General features: G+C 36.7%; 1 protein-coding gene across 1 annotated transcript; it reads left to right on the top strand.

The window, feature by feature from the left end:
- Positions 1-22,582: 22,582 nt before the first annotated feature.
- On the top strand, positions 22,583-23,927 carry LOC308413601 (aldo-keto reductase family 1 member A1-like). The gene has a single exon (XM_080908662.1). The coding sequence runs from the start codon at positions 22,863-22,865 to the stop codon at positions 23,838-23,840; it is 978 nt and encodes a 325-aa protein (XP_080764788.1). The 5' UTR covers positions 22,583-22,862; the 3' UTR covers positions 23,841-23,927.
- The last annotated feature ends 288 nt before the right edge of the window (positions 23,928-24,215 follow it).

The raw sequence follows: 24,215 nt of genomic DNA, 5'->3' as shown, positions 1-24,215 counted from the left end.
AAAAATTGCCACAAAGCTATATTCCTAACTCTTGGATTATTAGTGATGTAAGGTTCAGGTGTACCACACTCAGAGAGAGTGCAATATACTTTTTTTTCCTAAGAAGGACTGAGGCTTTCACTATGTGGCCTTTGGTATTCTTGAACTTCATTTAGTCTGTGAGTTGTTTCTGGGGTGTTCAGAGCTTTCTGGAGTTAGTATCCAATTATTGGTGACTGTATATCATGTCTGTTCTTTTGTGACTTGGTAACCTCACTCAGTATGATATTCTCTAGATGCATCCATTTTCCAAGGAATTTCATAAAGTTACTGTTTCTGATAGCTGAGTAGTACTCCATTGTGTAAATATACCACAAATTTTGTATCCATTCATTTACTGAAGGACATCTGGGTTCTTTCCAACTTCTGGCAATTATAAACAGGGCTGCTATGAACATTGTGGTGCATGTATCCTTGAAATTTAAAAAGTATGATATGTCCACATTTTATCATTGCTCATTCTAGAAAAATCCCCACATTTTGATCAAATCTTTTTAGTTTTTTTAATTTAATTTTGAGATACTTGATCAGATACATTTCACAGACATTAGAGAACATCCTCTTTACAATATATATTTATCTTCACATTTTTGAGAATAAAAGATAGTGCCTGCAGAAGACTATAGCTATAGTGTTAATGTTTCATTATTTTTTTTTTTCTGTTTGGCTCTTGGACCTCTGTAGACCATGCTGGTCTCAAACTCACAGAGATCTATAACCCTGTGTTTCTTGAATGCTGAAATTGGCCACAAAACCCAGCTCATCAACATATATGCTTAATTAGGGAAAATGCAGATTTAATTAATGAAGAAAATATAAATATTATTGCTTTGTATTTGAATGCAGGCATATGCCAGCTTCACTCCCATGTGATTTATACAATTTAAAATTTGATAACTTTATTTCAACTGACCTCAATAAATATATAATTTATTGAAAAAAAGTAAATTGTGTAAAAATATAAGAATGCCAAAAATATGTTGAACCAACAAGGTGAGTCACTAGGTACTTGCCACTGTGTCCCATGACTTCATTTTAATATCATAAACATACCTGGTGAAAGGAAATAACTCGTTTTTGCAACTTGTCCTCTCACCTTCATAGGAATACTATGGTAGTCATGTGCACATGGCTTTATGTGTACATACACACATACAGAAGCACATATTCAGAAACACATGATAAAATGCATAAATATATGGACATCAGTTTAAATGCCCACATTAGGAAAAGCCGTCAGATGTAAAGTTTCAATTTTATTGAAATATCCTACATTTCTTCAGGAAATTTTTAACCTTTTAATATCAATTTAATATTAAATTACTTGGGTTTGTTTTTTTTTTTTTTTTCTTGTTTATGGTCTGACCTTTTCATTCTAAATGCAAAAACTATCATTTATTAGTGGCACTTAAATTTCTTATAAACAGAAGCTAATTATTAATGTACTAATTCAACTTGTCAGACATTTTATATTGCCTTCTAAATGTTTGTTAATATTTCTAATAGCAACTATGAATTTATTAGAATATAAGAGAATGAATTTGAACATAATTTGATAGTGATCGTGAATGCTTTAAACAGTTTTATTGTTTGTGGAGGAAGCATGATCCAACCACTGTTCCTAAACTGTTTTTAACTTCTACAGATCAGAAAAGAGGTTGATCATTTTATTTGCAGACCAGCATTGCAAGCTCATATAGAATTTGCCATGTGTCATCACCCCTGGGTCTATTCTACGCTAACACAAGCTTCACCTGGCCTTTGAGTGGGCTAGGTTATTTCCCCCTAATGCTTTATATGGTTTGCATTTTTACAAGCTGACTCAGAATTTGTATGCCTTGCTTTTCTGCAACTGAATTATTTTTTTTCTCTTCACTTCGTTAACCTGCCTTGCTTTTGAATAACTTTGGGAACTATGTTCACATCTTCGGTCTTGCTATTTTCAGAGTGTCTTCAGAATAGCCTATCAACATATTCATTTTTTTACTGGTATAGTACAGGCTAAAACTTTAAATGTTTGGGATATTTAGCAACTACAATGCTTACCTTGTAAAACAAGAACTTGACATTAAAGTCATAATCATAATTTTGGGAAACGTATGTCCTGAATTTTTTTTTTCAGTTTTTGAACACTATTACTCTTTTTTCGATACAAAAGCGAGAGCTTTATTTTCCAGTATGTCAGGTCTACCCTCAATCAGACTCTCATGGTGAATGACTAGAAGGCAACCCTAATGGCTATTACAAGCAATTTTTATACTGTGTAGGGGCACAGGTTACCTCAGCAAGGTTATAGTGAAAATTTACTGGCTAAGCATATTGATCAATAAATCTATTGGCTAGCAAGCATTATTCAGTACATTCTGAGAATTTTCTACTTAAAAATATTCCTGTGGGAGGAGAATAGAATGTGGCTTCCTCTAATCCAAGGAAGGAAACTGGAACCTGCCCAAGCCTTGACCCGAGGCATGTGGTGTAGGGCTGGCAAAAGGCCCTACGGTCCTATATATCCCCTTTCTCTTGTACAACTCCTTTATTGGAGCTATGCTCAGCAGTCTCTGGTAACTGACTCGTATTCTTCAGGTCCTGTACTCAGGGTCTCATGTTGTTGGTGCAAAACATCAGCTGAACTGCACCTATTCTCTCTTTTAGGAAGGCTATAAGCTCGTTCAATGTACAGAGCCTGAAGGTCAACAACAGCAGCAGAACAATTAGGGGTCCTTACCAGGTGGATTTGATGTGGTTAGCCTAGGAGAGCAGATAAACCAAGATTTGAACTGGCCCTGACTCTGTTCTCTTTCTCTCTTCTTTTTGGCTAGGCCCTTCTCTCACTTTGGCCATCATCATTCCCCAATTTGTACAACCTGAGTCCCCAGGTTTTTCCCTTTACCCATCCTGTTGCTTCTTTACCTTTCTGAGTGAATATGAATATTATTTGGTTACAGGTGCCATTTGCCTAGGGGGTGTCCCAATACCATTGGTCCCCCTGGTAGGGACCCTCAATTGTCTATTTTTTTTACAATAATCAAGTCTCAAGAGGAGGAGGGATTCCACTAGGTGTCTCCTGCTGTCTTGCATCCACAGGCAGTGCAATAAAACTCTTCTGGCCCCTGCATAGGTGAACTTCTGCCAGGCTTCTTCCATCTAGTAGTCGAAGGTAAATGGGGATTTCTCTTAGGTGGTACTTCCGTACAGGAAGTGCACATCCTATTATGTCCCCCAACCACAACCCTGAGCCCCCTTTCTCCCATATGGGTAGTTTGCTTCTACCAGTGTTCTTGTCATAAGGTTATAGGTGGGGATGTGCCAGGAGTCAAGTACTGACATCAGCTAACACAGATCGAAAGTGAGATCGAGCCACCATTACTTTATGTGATGAAACTGTAGCCTCTAAATTTAAGCCTTCTTGTCCTAAGTTTAGGAAAATCATTACTCTCAACAGAGAGAAAATCTTTGTCCCACTGAAATAGTTTATACCCATAGTTTGTATTATTTGTTTATTTTTAATTTTTTATTTTTTTGTTCTTTTATTTATTGAATGTTTTCTTTACTTACATTTCAAATGTTATTCCCTTTCCCAGTTTCCCTTCTGGAATCCCCTTATCCTACCCTTCCCCCTGCCTCTATGAGAGTGTTCCTTCACACACCCAGTATCTCCCATCTTCCTACCCTGGCATTTCCTTACACTGAAGTTATAGAGCCTTCACAGGGCCAAGAACATTTACTCTCACTGATGTTTGATAAGGCTATCCTCTTGTACATATGCTGCTGGGAATATGGGACCCTCCATGTGTACTCTTTGGTTGGAGTTTAGTCTCTGTAAACTCAGGAAGGGGGGATATGTTTGGTTGGTTTATGGTGTTGTTCATCCTGTGCCTTTGCAAACTCTTTCAGTCCCTTCAGTCCTTTTACTAACTCCTCCATTAGGGACCTCATTCTCTGTCCAAAGGTTGGTTGAGAGGATCCTACTCTGTATTTCTCAGGATCTGGCAGAGCCTCTCAGGAGACAGCTATGTCAGGCACCTGTCAGCATACACTTGTTAAAATCCACAACACTTTCTGGGTTTGGTGACTATATATGTGATGAACCCCCAGGTGGGGAAGTCTCTGGAGGGCCTTTCTTTCAGTCTCTGCTCCACACTTTGTGTTTGTATTTCCTCCTGTAAATACTTTGTTCCCTCTTTTTAAGAAGGACAGAAGCATCCAATGTTTGGTCTTCCAAATTCTTGAGGTTCATATGATATGTAAATTGTATCTTGGGAATTTCTCCCTTTTGTGCTAAAATCCACTTAATAGTGAGTGCATACCATGAGTATTCTTTTGTCATTGGGTTACTGCACTAAGGATGATATTTTCTATTTCCCTCCATTTGCCTAATAATTTCATAAAGTTATTTTTAATAGCTGAGTAGTACTCCGTTGTGTAAATGTGCCACATTTTCTGTATGAATTCCTCTGTTGAAGTACATCTTGGTTATTTCCAGCTTCCAGATATTACAAACAAGGTCTCTATAAACATAGCAAGGCATATGTCTCTTGTATTAGAGCACCTTTTGGGTATATGCTCAGGAGTGGTATAGCTAGGTCCTCAGGGAGTACCACCCCATATACTGTCAGAAATCACAGACAATTGTTGGTAGCCATTTGCGCCACACCCAAAGATGGTGCCGGCTTTCTGCCAATGATTCAGCAAACAGAGCTGTTGTCCAGCCCAAGAAACTTACTGTGCATGTACCACGCATGTCACAGCCTGCTCTCGGCATGCTAATGAGATACTGGAGGGCGCACCAATCAGGAAGCGGCACAAGTCTCCTGGGCATATATAAGCAGTGCACTTTTCTTCCTTGGGGTCCCCTGCTCAAGAGTACTGTACAATAAAGGTTGTTTGCAGAAGAATCCTGTTGCCGTGTGTTGTTTGTGCTGGCGAAACGTTAGGTGCGCGACAAACAATATCAAGAAGTGCCTGATGACTGGTGCCTGATATAGCTATCTCTTGAGAGTCTCTGCCAGAGCCTGAGAAATACAGAGGAGGATGATTTCAACCAACCATTGGTCTCAGAATGGGATTTCCAATGGAGGAGTTAGAAAGGACTGAAAGAGTTGGAGGTGTTTACAACCCCACAAGAAGAACAACAATATCAACCAACCAGACCTCTCAGAGTTCCCAGAGAATAAACCACCAAGTGGAGTATAGATGGAGGGATCCATGGCTCCAGCATCATATGTAGCAGAGGATGACCTTATCAGGCATCAATGGAAGGAGAGATCCTTGGCTCTGTGAAGGCTTAATACTCCAGTGTATGGAAATGCCAGGGCAGAGAGGTAAGAGGGAGTGGGTGGGTGAGGAACTCTCTCACAGAGATAAGGGGAGATGGGATATGAGGATTCTAGAGGGGAGACTGGGAAAGTAGATAACATTTGAAATGTAAGTATAGACGATATGAAAAGGGAGGGAGACTGATCTAGGCAAATCATAAATAAAAGAAAAGGTAATAAACTGGAGTATATTGTTCCTTAATGAGAATAATGAGGGGTAACAGTATGTCTGGAAAAATGGGAGAAAATTGTGTTTTGCATAGGAGGCTTCAAATTCAACAGCACGCGAGAGAAAGATTGGAATGGAATACTCTTTCTTCACATGTATTCTTCTGAAGTTTCAGAGTTGTGATTACAAAAGGAGATTTGTGCATCTTCAAAATAATGACAGATTTTCTTCTCTTAGTTACACCATCATTTGAACTTTTTTGTCAAGAATTCCCTGGATCCTGAGAGGCTGGAAATGAAATTGGTGTATCCTTAGTTTAAGAACTATACTGCTTCTTAATTCCTATATCAGTAGCTTCCTGCATACATAGGTTAATAACATCAGCATTCCTGGCACAGTTGCTTAGCTTACCTTTTATGCTGCTAGGCCATTAGCACTTCAAAAGTCCCATACTTTCCTATTTTCTCATTTTCATTAATTTCATACACATAGACAATGAAAACTATGCATAGCTACCATAATTTCCACACACCTTAATATCTTCTTAACACAAGCTCTTAATGTTTAGTCAGTGATACCCATATATGCTTGGACGGGTTGACATTAACTAGAGCATGGGATAGCTCCAAGTAATAATAACATCAATAAATCATGATTCTCCTTCTCTCTATCCATTAGCAATTTACTGCCAAATGCTTCTCCATGTGGCATGCAGCTCAGAGAGCATCTTTCACATCTCTTCCATGTCATTGGTTAGCTTGATTTTCTGTAGTGCTTATATAGGCAACCACATATGCTATAACTAACCTGTTATTTCTTGTTCTATTGTCAAGATTTGTGAGAAGAATGTAATTTTACTTAGTATTCAGACTTCTATTTTTTCTTTAAGATAGTCCATACTTCACACTGCCTAGAAGTTCATATTAACAAAATTCCATGTTCCACTTATCCTGTTACCATGGAATTTGAAAGACTTTGCTATGACTGTGCTGCATATCATTGCTTAAATGCTAAATTTCATTGTGTAATCATAGAATTACTCCTGAAGTCTTACTGCAGAGCTTGTGGTGTAGCTACTTTAATGTTAATATATTCAATGAAGAAAATTTGTATTGATGACTGTGTAAATTATAAAGTTCCATAATGACTATTGTCAGTAAGTATGCTGGGTTTGCTTAGGCTCTTGCCATAAAAACATGTTGCCGATGTTACAAATAACTACACAAGTAAGAGAGCCATAAACAAGCCTAGGAGACAAGTTCTAACTATATACTTAAAAACTGTTTGTAACAAAAATTGAGATTAACAGCTATAAGTTATTCTATGTGAATGCAAGGATTAAATACATGGTTGTGGGAAGCTGTATTAGTTTGTTCTCCCCTAATATCCATGACCTCACGAGTATTGAAGATATGGCTGTACATTCAGTACCAAGATGGATTTCTTTCTAACTAAGCATGCCTCAAGTAGAATTAGGCCATTATTTACTAACACCAAGACAAGTGTCATGCTTCAACATATAGAAATATCTCACCATATTTAACCAGTGTTGTAGTTTGTTGGCATTACAGCTAGTTGAGACTATTGATTGCATTTGTCCCTTGGCAACATTTATAGCATCCTTAAGCACTATCAGAAATCTAGTTCTCAGGTGGAAACCATTCAGGTCAGATCCAAATCCTGCGAGCAAATAAGTGTAGTTTTTACCATTCATCAAGGAGGCTTCTTGTAACAAAGACCATTACTGAAAACCACAATCATCAAAATCTGGAAAGCAATGGTAAAAATATGGAGAACAATATTCTGTGAGGTATTCTGCCTCCAAATGATACATTACAATATGCTTACATCTAAGCTTCAAGGATGCAGAAGAGGTAATTAAATGATTGTAAAAATCCAGAAAACTAGAAAGTATGCTGCAAGATTGTGTATTCCACATATGTCAGGAACAGTACACTCACAAAATCTCAGCAATATGATTTCATAATTAACATCTGAACAGCCTTAATACCTGTTCACATGCATATGTAGAAAATCATGTGGACCCCAATATTAAATGAAAAATTACAGCTGAGAGAAAGAATTACTATTCCCAAGGGACATGTCAACTAACTGTCCAATACCAAGTGGTAGTTCCTAAAACCATCTATGCAAAAAAAAAAAAAAAAAAAATCATACACACATATAAAGAGGGAGAGAGAGAGGAGAAAGATGGAGAGAAAAAGGGGGAAGAGGGGAGAAAAGGAAGAGGACTTGAATTTTAAAAGGGTCACAGTAGAGGGCATGAAAATAGTTGAAGGTACAAAGAGGATGAGGGTACAGGGTTAGAGTTACATGATGTGAAGGAGTCAAACTATATGTATTTTAAAATTATTAATATTTTACTTTAGTTTCTGATAAGTGGTAGTACCCAGGAGGAACACAGCTTTCTGTAAAGCAGGCTGCTGGTAAGTATGACTAGTTTAAATGGTTTGGAAACCTTGCTATTAGTATATAGGCATCACTAATGGGATGTAATCAGTCCAAAAAGAAATGGGGACATGAACATGAAATGGGAGGATGAGTCTGGAAAAGGAGGGGAATATAATCTAAACAAAAAATTCAAAATATTTTCAAAAATGTTTTGTAAATTTTTATACTGAAAAACCAATGTTTTGGGGTTTTTTTTTTTTGAATGATGCTGATATAATAAAAATATATACAGAAAAATCTACATTCTCTGAGATACATTTGGAAGTGTTACATGGGATATTTGTTCTGAGAAATCATTTTATATGTTTTACTTTGTACATTGTACTTTGTAAGTTAACATCCCAAAGTATAGACTGACTAATCTTACCCTAAGGCATATTTCCATTTTCAAATTTTGACAATCCTCTTAAGCCTGTTCCCAGTATCTAGCCAGAGGTCATGAAAATTGCTTTTTACCTGAGGTTCTTTGTCATATACCTTCCAAAATTCACACACACTTTGCAATGTTTTGTTGAATGTTATAACCCAAGTGATCATGGATTCTTGATACCCAATGATGCACATATTTTTTAGACTTAAGCATAAACCTGATCACAAAAAATATTCAAGACTAACCTCATTCTTTTTTATTAATCACTTTATATTTTTACATTACAAATGTTATCTGCCAACCTGGCCTTCAATACCCCAACACCGCACCCCATCTTCCCTTTGACTTTATGAGGGTACTCTCTCACCTACCCACTCACTCCCACTTCACCCCTCTAACATCCCCCTTCTCTGGGGCATCAAAGCTCCATAGAATCAAGCACCTCCCATCATTCTGATTCCAGATGAGGCAGTTCTCTGCTACATATGTAGCAGGAGCCATGAACGGGCCCTCTTTGGTTGGTCATTTCACTTCTTGGGGTTCTATAGGTCCCAGATAATTGTTATTGTTGTTCTTTCAGTTCAGTGACAAACCTCTTCAGCTTGACCATCTCTTCCCCTAACTCAACCATTGGAGTACCAGAAATGGGGTGTGGTGGTCAGTGAGTGAGAGACATTAGATTTCTCAGCTCTAAATAAAGTGACTTTAAAACACTATTGACACTTTAGGTACCTGAGCATAGGAGGAAGCAGATAGACTGTAAGAGATGATTTCATCAAAAGAAAAAAGCAGCATCACATGAACACAGCAGAGCAGATGCACATATGAGTGCAAAGACATGGTGATGACATCAGATAAATAAGAACTTTAATCAATTTAGGGAAAGACATCTAAAATAATTCTGTTTGCCTTGATCAGTGCTTATTCTGAGATTGAGAGCATGTATGCTCTGCTTTACATTAGAGTATTGAAACTCTTCCGTCATCTTTGTCAAGTCTGAGGAAAAGAAAGAATTGAAATGTAGACCATTCTACCACATTCTCATTCAAAAGGTCACTCTAGCCCTGTATACAGTATGCAATTGGATCAAGCACTTCAGTGCATGGCCAGTACTTAATCACTGTCATTTGGTCTCACAATATGTCAATTTACCTTGCTCATTCAATTTCCTTTTGACAAGAGATAGTATGATTATCCAAAAGCCTGCTTTCTGCCATATTTCAGGAACGTTATAGCCAGTAGGAATGATGGATGAGTTTCCTGGTATTGCTTCTCGGATGTTGTCAGTCCTCTGGGTTCTAATTTAGTTTCTTTTCTTACTTGGGACATCTCTCCTGAGCACTTTCACATACTCTCCTGAATCCAATTATATTCTATGAACTTATTATTACCAAATAAAATACTTCAATCAAAATCATGCTTCTTAGATTCAAATCTGTTGACCCAGCTTTTTATGTATTTGTCTTTGGAGATCCAAGAGATATTAATATTCTTGGTAAAAAGCTCATTTTTCTCTCCTGAATATGTTCACATTCCTCTTCATTGATTGAGGTTATCATTCTATTATTTACTATTATGTACATATTAAATATTTTTAATTTTATGTATCTTTGAATGTTTTTTAAATGTTCTGCTGTGAGTGTATATGGTCTTCCAGAACCACAAAGCTAAGCATTAAAGTTTTTCTGCTTAAATCTTCTACCAGGTCTAATAGTTTTAGAATTGCCTTAACTTACTCCACATACCTTGCCTATTAAGGTTAGCTACTTTTTTCCTCTTCATCACTAACTTTAATGAGAATGTGTGAATGTATAGCACACACAATCACACACACACACACAAACACACACACAAAGAGAGAGAGAGAGACAGAGAGAGAAACAAAGAGAGAGAAACAGAGAGTGACAGAGAAAGAGACAGAGACAAAGAAAAACAGAAAGAGACTGAGTCAGAAGTCTGGGAATTTAAACTGGGATGTGGGGCAGAGTTGAAGATGATGTCAGGGAAGAGAACCAAAGAGAAACTCCTGTCCATCAGCAAGCAAGGGGCAGTGATATTGGGACAGAAAACCATGCCAGGAAACAGGGTGGGTAGAGTGGGTTGAGAATCCACAAACTCACTTGAGAGAGTAGGAACCTCCCTGTTCTCTGACAAATTCATGACCTGGACGATATTCTACACTTTCCAAATAAGGAAACATGCCCTGTGGTCACATAGGCCAAGAACAGTGTTCCCCATGCTAATGAGGTTCCTAGAGACCTTGAGAGTTTACCCACTCAGCTTCCTTTCCCTGACATTCTGCCTGCAAAAGATACTTAATCTCTAATCTGAGAAGTAGGTACAGTATGCATCTATTTTCCACAATGAACATTCAATAAACAGTTTGGAACCAAAAAAAAAAGAGAGAGAGAGAGAAGGGATGAATGGAGGGAGGGAGGGAGGGAGGGAGGGAGAGAGAGAGAGAGAGAGAGAGAGAGAGAGAGAGAGAGAGAGAGAAAGAGAGAGATGTTAATCACGTAGCCATTGTCATCATAGTTCCTCAATATTTAGAACAACAGAGGGTGTTTGAGTAATGTAGCCCAGGCTGTCGCTATCTCAAGTGCCCAAGTTTTCATTGATGTCTCCAGGCCTGTTACCTCTACTGGAATATTTAAAGTTAGAACCTATATTTTTGTAGAAGTGGATCTTATGTATTTCCTTTATAAGTGAAATGTTTCTTTGCTTCTTGCATATAATTAACAATATCCTCTATGAATAATGCATGCATATGTCAATACCAACTTAGATTTTTAGTGCTACACATATGAACATGGTTTATAGACACCACTTGGGTATGGATAATCTATTAGAGATTTGAGCTATTAAGCAAACTGTTTCACTTTCTTTAATCAACAATTTAATATAACTCTAATAATATTCTAAATGATTATTCTTATAATTACAAGTTAGTGTAACTCTCACTCATCACCAAATGGGTCTACTTATTCAACCTACCGAGTCTACTACAGACATCTATAAGTCAAAATCTAGAGAATAAATTGCTTTTAGAACCAAGCCCAAATTTGTTCCTATATAATGCAATGCCTACTTTTATCTCTGAATATGTTAGAAAAGAGGCAGGAGAATGGGATTTAATTGAATGGAGAGGATCTCCATCATGACCACACTACTTGACAGGCTTAGGTAGATGGGAAGTTTAACAAATCATCACTGTTAAGTGAGATGCCTATTAATTTTCAAACCATAGGTTTTCATGCAGTGATTACTTCTCTGGCACCACTATTTTGAACATATCTGTTGGTCATCCTGGCAAGAAAAGATTCTGAGTCAATATCATATTTCCAACACTGAGTGCAGCTCAACTAATATATGGTTAGTTAATATATTTATGATAACTTCAGATGCACAAAAATGAGTTGATATGCAGGTAATGACATGAGCAAAGCAGAGCATTTTGTCTTAGAATAATTAGTTCATGCATGAGTTCAAAAGTTAATTGCCCACTTGTCTATCCTTGTGTGTGCATGTGTGTGTGTGTGTGTGTGTGTGTGTGTGTGTGTAACTTTTCACAGGTGAACATGTCTTATCATGTTTCACTTAAGAGACAAAAATATTTTTCTGATAGCTCTTTGTTTCTTATTCTTTATCTTAGACTGGGCATGATTTTAGAGTTGTGGCATCCATCTTACAAAACCAAAAATATGTCACTACTGGGAAGAAATCAAAAATTTTAAAATGAAGGAAGGAAAATGACATTTTGGTTTTGAAAAAAAAGCATATTGAGCACATACCTATTAGCTTTCAGCTTCCTACCACATAAACTATTAACAACAAAGGTAGAATGATCCAATATCTAGGGAGCATTTAGTAATGGTACTTCATAATGGATATACTTGGCTTGCTGGCCATCATTTTATCATTATACTAAAACAGCTGACAATTATAAGTTATTCAAAGTAAAGTGTTTTGTTGCTTGGATTCTAAGTTTTTATAGGTCTCAGCCCATTTACATATGAGCCCATTAATTATGAGCTTTTTGCAACATACTTTACCATAGGTATAAATTATGAATGAGAAAAACCTCTTCTGTTGTAGCCAAACAGGAAAACTGCTAAATGGTCCACTGAATCTCAATAGTTTGCAGTCTATATTTTTTTTCATTTTATAGACAACTATTTTTTTAATTAAACAACTTTATTTAAAAAACAGTGATAAATGTACAGATTTTAAAAGCATTTTTGCATAAAAGTATATGAATATATTTTTGTCAGTACTTGATTTTTTAAAGAATTGATAGTATGCATTACAATCTTAATAGTAATAATGAGCATAAAGTACATGTAAAACAATATGTAATCTGGAAATAGTCAAAGTTTTCTTGGTATGTAAATATTAAGCAAAATGATTTTTCTTTTTTCTTTTTTTGGCCTTTGTTTTTCTTGAATTTCACACAGTTTGCGAGTATTTTTTTGGGGCATTCCGAGCCTCTGGGGTTAGCCTCCCACTATCAGTGACTGCATATTATGTCTGCTCTTTTTTGACTGGGTTACCTCACTCAGGATGATATTCTCTAGATACATCCATTTTCTTAAGAATTTCAAAAGGTCATTGTGTCTGATAGCTGAGTCGTACTACATTGTATAAATAAACCAAAATTTTTGTATCCATTCATCTACTGAAGGACATCTGGGTTCTATGCAGCTTCTGACTATTATAAATAGTGCTGCTATGAACATTGTGGTGCATGTGTCTTTGTTGTATGTTGGAGCTTCTCTGAGGTATATGCCCAAAAATGGAATAACTGGGTCTTCAGGTAGTACTATGTCCAATTTTCTGAGGAGTCACCAGACTGATTTTTAGTTTACAACCCCACCAACAGTGGAGAAGTGTTCTTCTTTCTCTGAATCCTCTCCAGCATATGCTGTCATCTGAATTCTTAATCTTATCCATTCTGACTAGTGTGAGGTGGAATCTAAGGGTTGTTTTGATTTGCATATCCCTGATACCTAAGGATATCTAGCACTTCCCTCGATGCTTCTCAGACATTTGATATTTCTCAATTGAGAACTTTTTGTTTAGCTCTGTACCCCATTTTTAAATAGGGTTGTTTGATTTTTCTGGTGTCTAACTTTTTGAGTACTTTGTATACCTTGGATATTAGGCCTCTCTCAGATGTGGATTGGTAAAGATATTTTCCCAATCTGTTGGCTGCCATTTTTTTTTTCTTCACAGTGTCTTTAGCCTTACAGAAAATTTGCAATCTCATTAAGTCCCATTTGTCAATATTTGACCTTAGAGCACAAGCCATTGTTTTTCTGTTCAGGAAATTTTCTCCTGTGCCTAAGTGTTCTAAGGTTTTCCCTACTTTCTCTTCTAATAGTTTCAGTGTACCTGGTTTAATGTGGAGATCTTTGATCCACTTGCACTTGATCTTTGTACAAGGAGAGAAGAAAGGTTGTATTGTGATTCTTCTGCATGCTGAGTGTCAGTTGGAACAACACCATTTATTGAAGAGGCTTTCCTTTTTCCACTGAATATTTACAGCTACTTTGTCAAAATCAAGTGACCATATATGTGAGGGCTCATTTCTGGATCTTCTATTCTATTCCATTAAACCATGTGTCTATCTCTGTACCAGTACCATGAAGTTTTTAACAGGATTACCTTGTAATATAGCTTGAGGTCAGGGATGGTGATGGCTGCAGATGTTTTCTTATTGTTTAGAATGGATTTTTCTATTCTGGGTCTTTTGTTATTCCAAATGAAATGGTTGCAGTTTTTATATACAGCCTTTTACTACTCAAAGAATAAGCAGGCTAAGAAAGAAATTAGGGAAACAGCACCTTTCACAATAGTCACAAATAATATTAAATAACTTGTTGTGAGTCTAACCAGCAACTGGAAGAACTTTTGACAAGAATTTCAAGTCTCTGGAGAAAGAAATTGAAGACAATCTCAGAAGATAGAAAAAAATCCCATGCTTATGGATTGGAAGGTTCAATATAGTAAAGAAGGTAATTTTGACAAATGCAATCTACAGATTCAATGCAATCTCCATCAAAATTCTAACTCAATTCTTCATAGAGCTAAAGAGATCAATTTGCAAATTCATTTGTGATAAGAAAACCCTAGGATAGCAAAAACTATTCTCAACAATATAAGAACTTCTGTGCAAATCACTACCCCAGACTTCAAGCTTTATTACAGAGCAATAGTAATTAAAACAGCATGGTATTACTACAGAGACAGGCAGGTAGATCAATCAAACAGAATTGAAGACCCAGAAATTAACCCACACACCTATGGTCACTTGATCTTTGACAAATGAGCTAAAACCATCCAGTGGGTTGGGGGTAAGCTTCTCAGTTACAGTGGTGAATGCACAACTCCCTGCTTCTTGAAGTCTAGTATGTATAACCACTGAGTCATCTTTCCAAGCATTGTGTATTTCTTCCATTTTTGCTTCTTTGTTTTATATTCTCTAGTCTGTAAATAAAGTGTTCTATTTTATATTCTCCAACATAAAAAAAGTCCTCAATGCCAATTTGAATCCTTTAGTCTCTAGCAACATCAGTTTCTTCTGTTCATTAATCTGATTTTATGTGGCAGGTCATAGAAAAGAGGCAGAATATATTCATCACCATAGCAGAAGGTGGTGGGTAAATGAAAATATGATGCCCAAAAGTAAGACTTGAATTTATGTTCTGTCTTTGGCAAGCCACTATAGATATTTTCCATTTTACGTACCATTAAGAGCAGAATATACTCAGATAAACACATTTGAAGAAAGATTCTAGTAACCACTGCATAGGTCTGATAAGCATTAACAATGCAAATCTACATAATTGGCCATAATGCATGGTCTATTTAAAAAAATACAGTTGAAGCATATTTGTATTGATTCCTCTGTGCTCAATAAGAAACAAGTTTATTATATAAAAGTAGAAAACCAAGTTTTGGTTTAATAATTCTTGGAAATTCCATACATTTCTATAATGTATCTTAATCAAATGCACCTCCCTTTCCTTTGCTCTCAGTACCCTCTCCCCTCCCAACTTCATGTATTCATTTAATTAAATGCATTGAGTCTATTTCATGCTGCAGGTAGGCTAATGTGTGCTGAGAAATCTTACAGGAGCAGGATTGTCCTTAAAAACATGTGACTGTTTCTTTCTGAGAGCCATCAGATACCCAAAACTCCTTGGGACTGGAAGTTTAAAAACTCTTCCTAATTCATCCTTATATTTTGGATGCTTTTGACCTTGTCTGGGTCTTGTACACACAGCCAATGCTTCATCTGTGCGATGGTGCTGCCATGAACAGAGATTACTCCTTTGTAGGAGACTCATACATTCTGCACATTACACTCTCCACACATCTTTTTTATGATAATCCCTGAGCCCTGTGGTGAGGGGAAGTGACACAGTTGTCTCACTTATATGTGAGTGACTCAGTTTCTTATTATCTGTACATTGCACAGGTGTCAGAAATATTTTCCCATATCAACTCACATTTTCATTATAAAACATTTATATACACATATGTGTTTTTCACTGATGTTTATAATGTATATTTAACAAAATTTTGTGGAAATAAAATTCAAAAGACATAACATCCAAGATTCACATTTACAAGAAATTTAAGTGTTACAGCTTAAGGTTGTACTGTGAATCATACCACATGTGTTTTTAGTTGTTGTGAAACAAATCTGGTTTTGTGTAAATTGCTAACCAGCAGAGGATGAGACTGTACCAAAATAAATTTAATGCTTTCCTCATGGTAAGATATACACCATTTGTATAGATATTTTTGTACATATTATCTAAAATATGTCCTCCAAAAAGATGAATGCAAAAAACATGGATTCCTTTTCTGGCTTCACTTGCTTTAAAATGTATTACATGTTTCTAATGATGGTGATAATGTCTATACCTGCATCTGGTGCTCAATCTTTCATTGATTTTGAACACATGTTCTCAAGCGTTTGCAGGTTTTCACTCTATTTCATGAAATAGTTCTGAATTATATGGCTAAGTGTTGTTACTTAAAACTAAGTCCAATAATGTGAAAACCATAGAGCAGAATTCAAATATGACTTTTATCTAATCTTTTATTTAATATTTTAGTTATGTAACAGAGATAATTTTTAATCCAGAAACAATCAGATCCCAGATTTTACAAGAGATCACACCTGAAGTCCTAGGTCTGCTGAATCTGCTAAGAATACAGATATGCACTTTGTATGTACAGTTTTCTCTTTCTCTTTTTAAGTTAAATCATTTTCTTTACATTCCTAATATTTTCTTTTGTCCTGGTCTCCTTTTCCATTGTTCTTTACTCCATTTCCCTCTCCTATAAATCTGAAAGGGTTCACCCTCACCCATGCATGCACACCTACCTCACCCCTGACAGTATCTCCTTTCCCTGGGGCATCAAGTTCCTACAGGATTAAGCAGCTCCTCTCCCACTGAAGCCAAACAAGGCAATCCACTGTCACATATGTGCCAGGGAGAGGGGTGTGGTCAAGGATCATCCCATTCATCCTATTTGGTTGGTGGTTTAGACTCTGGTAGCACTGAAATTTTCAGGTTAATTGATACTGCTTTTCTTGCTATGGGGTTCAATCTCTTTCAGTTCCTACAGTGATTCTCCTAAGTTTTCCATAAGGGTCACCAAAATCAGTCCAGTGGTTAGCTGTATCTGCAACTGTCTCAGTTAGATGCATGTGGAGCCACTCAGAGCGTGGCCATGTACTTAATCCCCAACAATGAGGGTGAAATTTGTTTGCAGAAAGTGGCAGCCATGTGTGATAGTCACTTCTAATTGAGGGGCAGACAAAGTGATAAATCAGAGAAATATTTGAATGAGTTAGAGATAGGATATGCCCAACACTCATAAGAACAGCACATTAACCTATTTAAGGTGAAACAACTCCATGAAAGATGGCAGAAAACCAAGTATGGTGGCATGCAGGCATGGTCACAGAACATGGAAAGAAGAAGCAGGAGGATTTCTGTGAGTACAAGACCAACCTGGAATACAAAAATTAATCCTGTGAATAAGTAAATAACTTGGTCATCTAATCAAAATAAAACTGAATGCCAAAAGGGGGTATTACAAGGATTTTAGTTGAAAAAAAAAAAAAAAAATATATATATATATATATATATATATATATATATATATATATATATATTAAAGTTTTAAACAGTCAAGACAAATGTATTAACGATATGAAAAACTTAAGTATCAAGCACCAGAACAATATAACAACTGTCTACAAATGACAAGAAAGCACCAAAGGTCAAATACTAAAACTCTTTGTCCATATAAAGTCCCAAAACAAAAACTGAAGGTTTTTTTTTTTTTTTTTCAGGTCAAATGAAATTTCCACTTTAATTTTGTCACCAAGATTAGGCATGGCTTTTCTTTTTCTATTTCTTTTTTTTTAACAACTTTATTTTACAAAACAAAGATAAATGTACAGATTTTAAACTTTTTTGCTTAAAATTATACATTTTGTCAGTACTTTTTTTCAGATTTTAACATAATTTTTACATAAAACTATATGAATATATTTTTTAGTCAGTACTTGATTCTTTTAAAGGTTTGATGCACTCCCGCAGAAACAACTCACAGACTGTATGAAGTCCAAGAAATAAAGAAAACAAAACAAAACAAAAAAAATTTACAAAACAAGAAATATATACTTTTTAAAGAAAGAAATAAAGAGCCAGAGAATTATAACAAATTGGCAGAGTTAGTTTGAGGCCAAGCAGCATGATTCAGTGAGAACACCAGGGAAGCCAGATTGAACCAATCAATTTGGAGAAAAGTTTGAGCCAGAACAGCTGAGTTGAGCTGTCCAGCCAGAGTTCAGAAACAACTAGAAATGATAAGCTTTTTCAGCATTGAATATCTACAATGACAATTATATCAGATGAATAAAACTCACTTTTATGAACATTTGAACTATAAACATCAATTGGTTTAATAACTGGATAAACTAAATCCAAACTGCCTAAAGAAGAATATAGTACCAAATTATATTAAAGATTGTAAATAAACAGTAAAAGCACACACTAATTTTAAATTTTTATTTCTGTGAAAGTAGTACATCTTTTAATATATATCAAATTTATAGAATTGAATAATACCATTTGCGTATATGTTTTTAAAATGTATTGAAATATATTTAGTTGAAAATCATTAAATATAATTCCATGTAGGATATGTGTATCAGCTGAAATAATTGAATCCTGAGCAAAGAAAATTTTACTCAAAGAATCTGTAGACATTTTTAATTTAATATTTTTTTAAAGTTTGTTATGGTGCACATCTTTTATATTTTCACTCAGGATTCAGAATCAGGTGGGTGGATAGCTGTGATATTTGAGACCAACTGGTCTACATTGTGAATTCCATAGCAGTCATGATTATGTAAGAAGACCTTATCTCAAAACAAATAAAGTAAAAACCAAGCAACAGCAACAATATTTGAGAAAATGTGTGTGATTGGTGCGTTGTGTTATTCAGTGTTGTCTATTAAGTAGAAAAGATAGAATTATTAGACTGGTTGTCCCACAGTGAGTAATCTCAGCCTTTCCCAAGAGCTGTCTAGTTAAATAAAGGCCATGAATTTGGCAGGTATTCCATGCTTGGGGCTGGATATCTCAGCAGTCCCCAGCCTGATACTGAAAGCCTGGAGAGTTCCTAGAGAACTATTGGTTGACAGTCTACATTGGAAAACTAAAGAGTTAATATTGCCCACAGCAACAGGATAGATGAGCTTGCCATCAACAATACTGTTTAATATAAATTCTGGAATTCATAATATTAATCCACATGATGTACTTTTTTTGTTTCTAATAATGTTGGAATATCTAGATTATGTAGATTCTCTCTCTCATAATAATCAGAGCTTCCTTCGACCTACTCCTTCATAGCATACCAATTCCTGATCCCAGTGCACATCCCTCTGTCTTTTAATGATGAATCTGTACCTTAGAGCAGCAGCAATGACTTTTAGTCTGAATAACAATTCTAACAAATGTAAATTGTCACTGTAGGAGATTTAATTATAAGGTTCCCATCTGTAATTATTTTTTCATTTATTGATGTGATTAAAATTATATTTGACACTTGAAAAATAGGTAAAGGTCATTACTTTTATATTCTATTATTTTACTTTAGTGTGGGACACCATTTCTCTTTGCAAAGCTGTTTGTGCATTTTGAAAGACATGAATCTTACAGGTTCTTATCAATTTTAAAGAAAATTTGCCTTAATACAACACAAACCATTATTAGTTTTCTGTCTTTTGTGGAGGCTTTAATTTAAATACACACATAAATATTTGAATCTAGCATTTGCATATGAAAGATATCACAAAGCATCTGTCATTTTAGATTCATTAGTTACTTTTCTGATATAGTATTTTTCATGGCAATGGTATCCTATAGAAGATAAAAGGTTTACATAGTACAACTCACAGACAATATGAAGTTTAATAAAAGGAAGGCCAGAGTGTGGATGCCTCAAACCACTTATAAGGGGGAAAGAAAATAATTGCAGGAGACAAAAGGAGGGAGGGACCTAGGCTGGGAAGTGGAAGGGTATGAAAAAAGAGGGGTGAATAGGATCAGGTATGGGAAGAGACAGAAGACAAGTCCAAAGGGCCAGGAGAATAAATAGTAATAATTAGCAGTGGCGGAGGGTGATTTGAGGAACTATGGAAAGTCCTAGATGCTAGGGATACCAGATATTCCCAGGATCCTATGGGGATGACATTAGCCAAAACATCCCACAACAGGGAGATCTTAAAATGTTTAACCCCAAACTGTTCCTATCTAAAGGAAATTCCTGGATTAAAAATGGAGCAAAGACTGAAGAAAAGGTCATCCGGAGACTGCCTCACCATATGATCCATTCCATCTGCAGACACCAAACCCCAACACTATTGCTGATGCCAAGATGTGCTTGCAGATAATAACCTGATATGACTGTTCTTTGAGAGGCTCTGACAGCACCTGACTAAGGGAGATACAAATACTCAGAGCCAACCACTGGACTGAGCTTTGGCATCCTAATAGTAAAGTTAGAGGAAGGAGTGAAAGAGCTGAAGTGGACTGTGATCACATAGGAAGAACAACAGTATAAATTAACTGGACACCTCAGAGCTCCCAGGGACTAAATCACCAACCAAAGAGTATGCAAGGTAAGGTCCACGGATCCAGCTATGTATGTAGCAAAGGATTGACTCATCTGACATTAGTGGTAAAGAAGTTTCTTGGTCCTGTGGAGGCTTGATGGTCCAGAAAAGGGGGGATGCTGTAGTGGTAAGATGGGAGTGGGTGGGTAGGTAGGAGACACACTTTTAGACACAATGTGAAGAGGGAATGGGGATTTGTTGAAGGGAGACCAAAAAAGAAAAATAACATTTGAAATGAAAACAAATAAAATAATTAATAAATAAAAATAAAAAAAGAAGAGTTTATTTTGGGCTCCTGGATCCAGAGAGCTAAATTTCCACCACAATGGCAAAGGAGCACTGCAGGTCTAGACATGGTGGCAGGAACAGCTGAAAGCTCCGGTGTCAAACCACAAACAGAAAGCATAAAGAGCTCTGAACACCCCAGAAACAACTCACAGACTGTGTGAAGTTCAAAAAAAAAAAAAAAAAAGAAAAAAAGAAAAAAAAAGAAAAAACATTATGCTCAATCCACACCAAGAAAACTTTGACTAATTAGGGGTTACATCCTGTTTTACATGTACTTTATGCTCATTGTAATTAGTAAGACCTTAATGCACACTATCAAACCTTTGAGAAAAAAAAGCCAAGCACTGACAAAAATATATTCATAATGCTTAAAATTTGTACATTTATCTTTGTTTTTTAAAATAAAGTTGTTCAAAAAAGAAAGAAAAAAAGAAAGAAAGCATAGAGAGAAAACTGGGAATAGCAGGTTGCTTGCGAAATTTCAAACCCCTTCCCAGTGATAGACGTCCTCCTTCAAGGCCAACATCTCCTAAGCCTAGCCAAACAACATGGCAAAAGTGGGAGTAAGTGTGCAAATTGTTGAGAATATTGAATACATCTCACCCAAGCAACTACCCTGGGATGGTTACCTCACTCTGGATGATTATTTCCAGCACCATTCATTTTTTTACAATCACATTTTATAATTGTATTTAAAATCCTGTAGAATACTTAATTGTGTAAATGCACTGCATCTTATTATCCATTCATCACTGACAGTTGCTTAGAGTGCATCAATTTACTAGTATTTGTGAAATAAAGTGCAGTAAAGATATATGATATATAAAGACGGTATGTCACTTTATAGTCCAGACTGACTTTGGACAAATAATAATCCTCCTCGAGCCTACCTAAGGCAGGAGTTCTAGGCATATCAGGTAGTATGCAACTTACCATATCTCAGTGAGATAAATAATTACAAATTTACAATTATTTACAATATTACTCTGTACATTAGTAGTGCAATGGGTAAAAAGTTTCATTGATTTTAATATAAAGTGATTATCAATATGGTATACCCAAGGTAGAAATGCAGTGACCACTTCTTTTTTAATAGATTATATATATTTATTTACTTATTTATTTAATCTATATATTTATTTATTTAATGTGAGTACAGTGTATATACACCAGAAGAGAGCATCGGGTGTCATTACAGATGGTTGTGAGCCACCATGTGTTAGCTAGGATTTGAACTCATAACCTCTGGAAGGAGAGTCAGTGTTCTTAACCACTGAGCCATCTCTCAGGCCCCCAGTTATCACTTCTCATTTCACACAGTAGTCATTTCATGATATCATTTCCAAAATGTAGGACATTAACAGGAATTTCAATCATTGTAAGAATCTAATGAAGAATCAGTGCAACTTATTGATTACTTAATATACTTATGGAAGCTGAAGAATCAAATGCTTGCTTTGTTGTCTTCCCACAGCAAAGTTTGAAACAATGAACAACTGCAATGTTGATGTTCAAATATGTATTTTCTAACTGTGCTGTTTTCTACACACACACACACACACACACACACACACACACATATATGTATATATACACAAATAAGTAGTAAAATTAATGAGCTATACATTTTGAATATCTTTTTAGGTTTTACAATGTATACATATTAAAAATAAAATTACGGTCCACGTAGCCTTTGCGCATGCACAGTTTCGGGACCCCGGCCCTTCCAGACGTTCGTGGTGGAGTAAGAGGTTCCCAGGGGAGGAATGTGCAAAGTCCCTGCTTTGGCTTCAACCCCCTCTTCTACTTCGCAGGACAGTGGGGGTCTCCTCCGTCCTGCGCGTAGTTCTGGAAGCCGGGTCCTCGCTCCTCCCTGGGGTGGGGCTGCTGCTTCTCCGCCAGACTTAAGCCGGGGCCTGTTGGCTCATTACTGGAGTGCAGAGCTGAATTCTGGCCACTTTGTCTTCTCCACAGCCTGTGCTCACTGCCAAGGGGACAATGACGGCCTCCAGTGTCCTCCTGCACACTGGACAGAAGATGCCTCTGATTGGTCTGGGGACATGGAAGAGTGAGCCTGGTCAGGTGAAAGCAGCCATTATATATGCCCTTAGTGTAGGTTACCGCCACATTGATTGTGCTTCTGTATATGGCAATGAAACTGAGATTGGGGAGGCCCTGAAGGAGAATGTGGGACCAGGCAAGGCAGTACCTCGAGAGGAGCTGTTTGTGACATCCAAGCTGTGGAATACTAAACACCACCCTGAGGATGTAGAACCTGCTCTCCGGAAGACGCTAGATGATCTGCAACTGGAGTATTTGGACCTCTATTTGATGCACTGGCCTTATGCCTTTGAGCGGGGAGACAATCCCTTTCCCAAGAACGCCGATGGAACTGTCAGATATGACTCGACTCACTATAAGGAGACCTGGAAGGCTCTGGAGGCACTGGTGGCAAAGGGGTTGGTGAAAGCCCTGGGCTTGTCCAACTTCAGCAGTCAGCAGATTGATGATGTCCTCAGTGTGGCTTCTGTGCGCCCAGCTGTCTTGCAGGTGGAATACCATCCATACCTGGCTCAAAATGAGCTCATTGCCCACTGTCAAGCACGAGGCTTGGAAGTGACTGCTTATAGCCCCTTGGGCTCATCTGACCGTGCATGGCGCCATCCTGATGAGCCAGTTCTACTTGAGGAACCAGTAGTCTTGGCACTAGCTGAAAAACACGGCCGATCTCCAGCTCAGATCTTGCTCAGATGGCAGGTTCAGCGGAAAGTAATCTGCATCCCCAAAAGCATCACTCCTTCCTGCATCCTTCAGAACATTCAGGTATTTGATTTCACTTTTAGTCCAGAGGAGATGAAGCAATTAGATGGTCTGAACAAAAATTGGCGGTATATTGTGCCCATGATTACGGTGGATGGGAAGAGAGTCCCCAGAGATTCTGGACACCCTCTGTATCCCTTTAATGACCCATACTGAAGCCCATAGTTTCTCAGCTTCCCTTTCAGTTCTCCTGCTAAGCATTGCCTGCTACTCCTGAGAAAGAAGGAATTAATAAAGCCATTGAAGTGTAAAAAAAATAAAATAAAATAAAATAAAATTACATCTTAGTTTTATAAGCATATAATGTATTATGTCACTCTGAAGTATAACAGCTACTTGTTTATATCTAATCATACAGAGTTATGACATCATATATTCAATGAGATATGTAGCTATTAATATATTAGCTATAGTATTTAAGCAAAAAATACACTACATATAAAATCATTCATTGAGATATTCTATCCTATTTACGTTATTATGTTAGTGATGTCAATACTCTAAAAACATAGGATATATTATTACTATGTG

This window comes from Micromys minutus (assembly GCF_963924665.1).
Source record: "Micromys minutus genome assembly, chromosome: 1".
NCBI classification, from domain to species: Eukaryota; Metazoa; Chordata; class Mammalia; order Rodentia; family Muridae; genus Micromys; species Micromys minutus.
This window is presented reverse-complemented; position numbering and strand designations above follow the sequence as displayed.

Excerpts from the sequence above, each read along its gene's own strand:
- LOC308413601 (XM_080908662.1), top strand. The coding sequence starts at position 22,863 with ATGACGGCCTCCAGTGTCCTCCTGCACACTGGACAGAAGATGCCTCTG.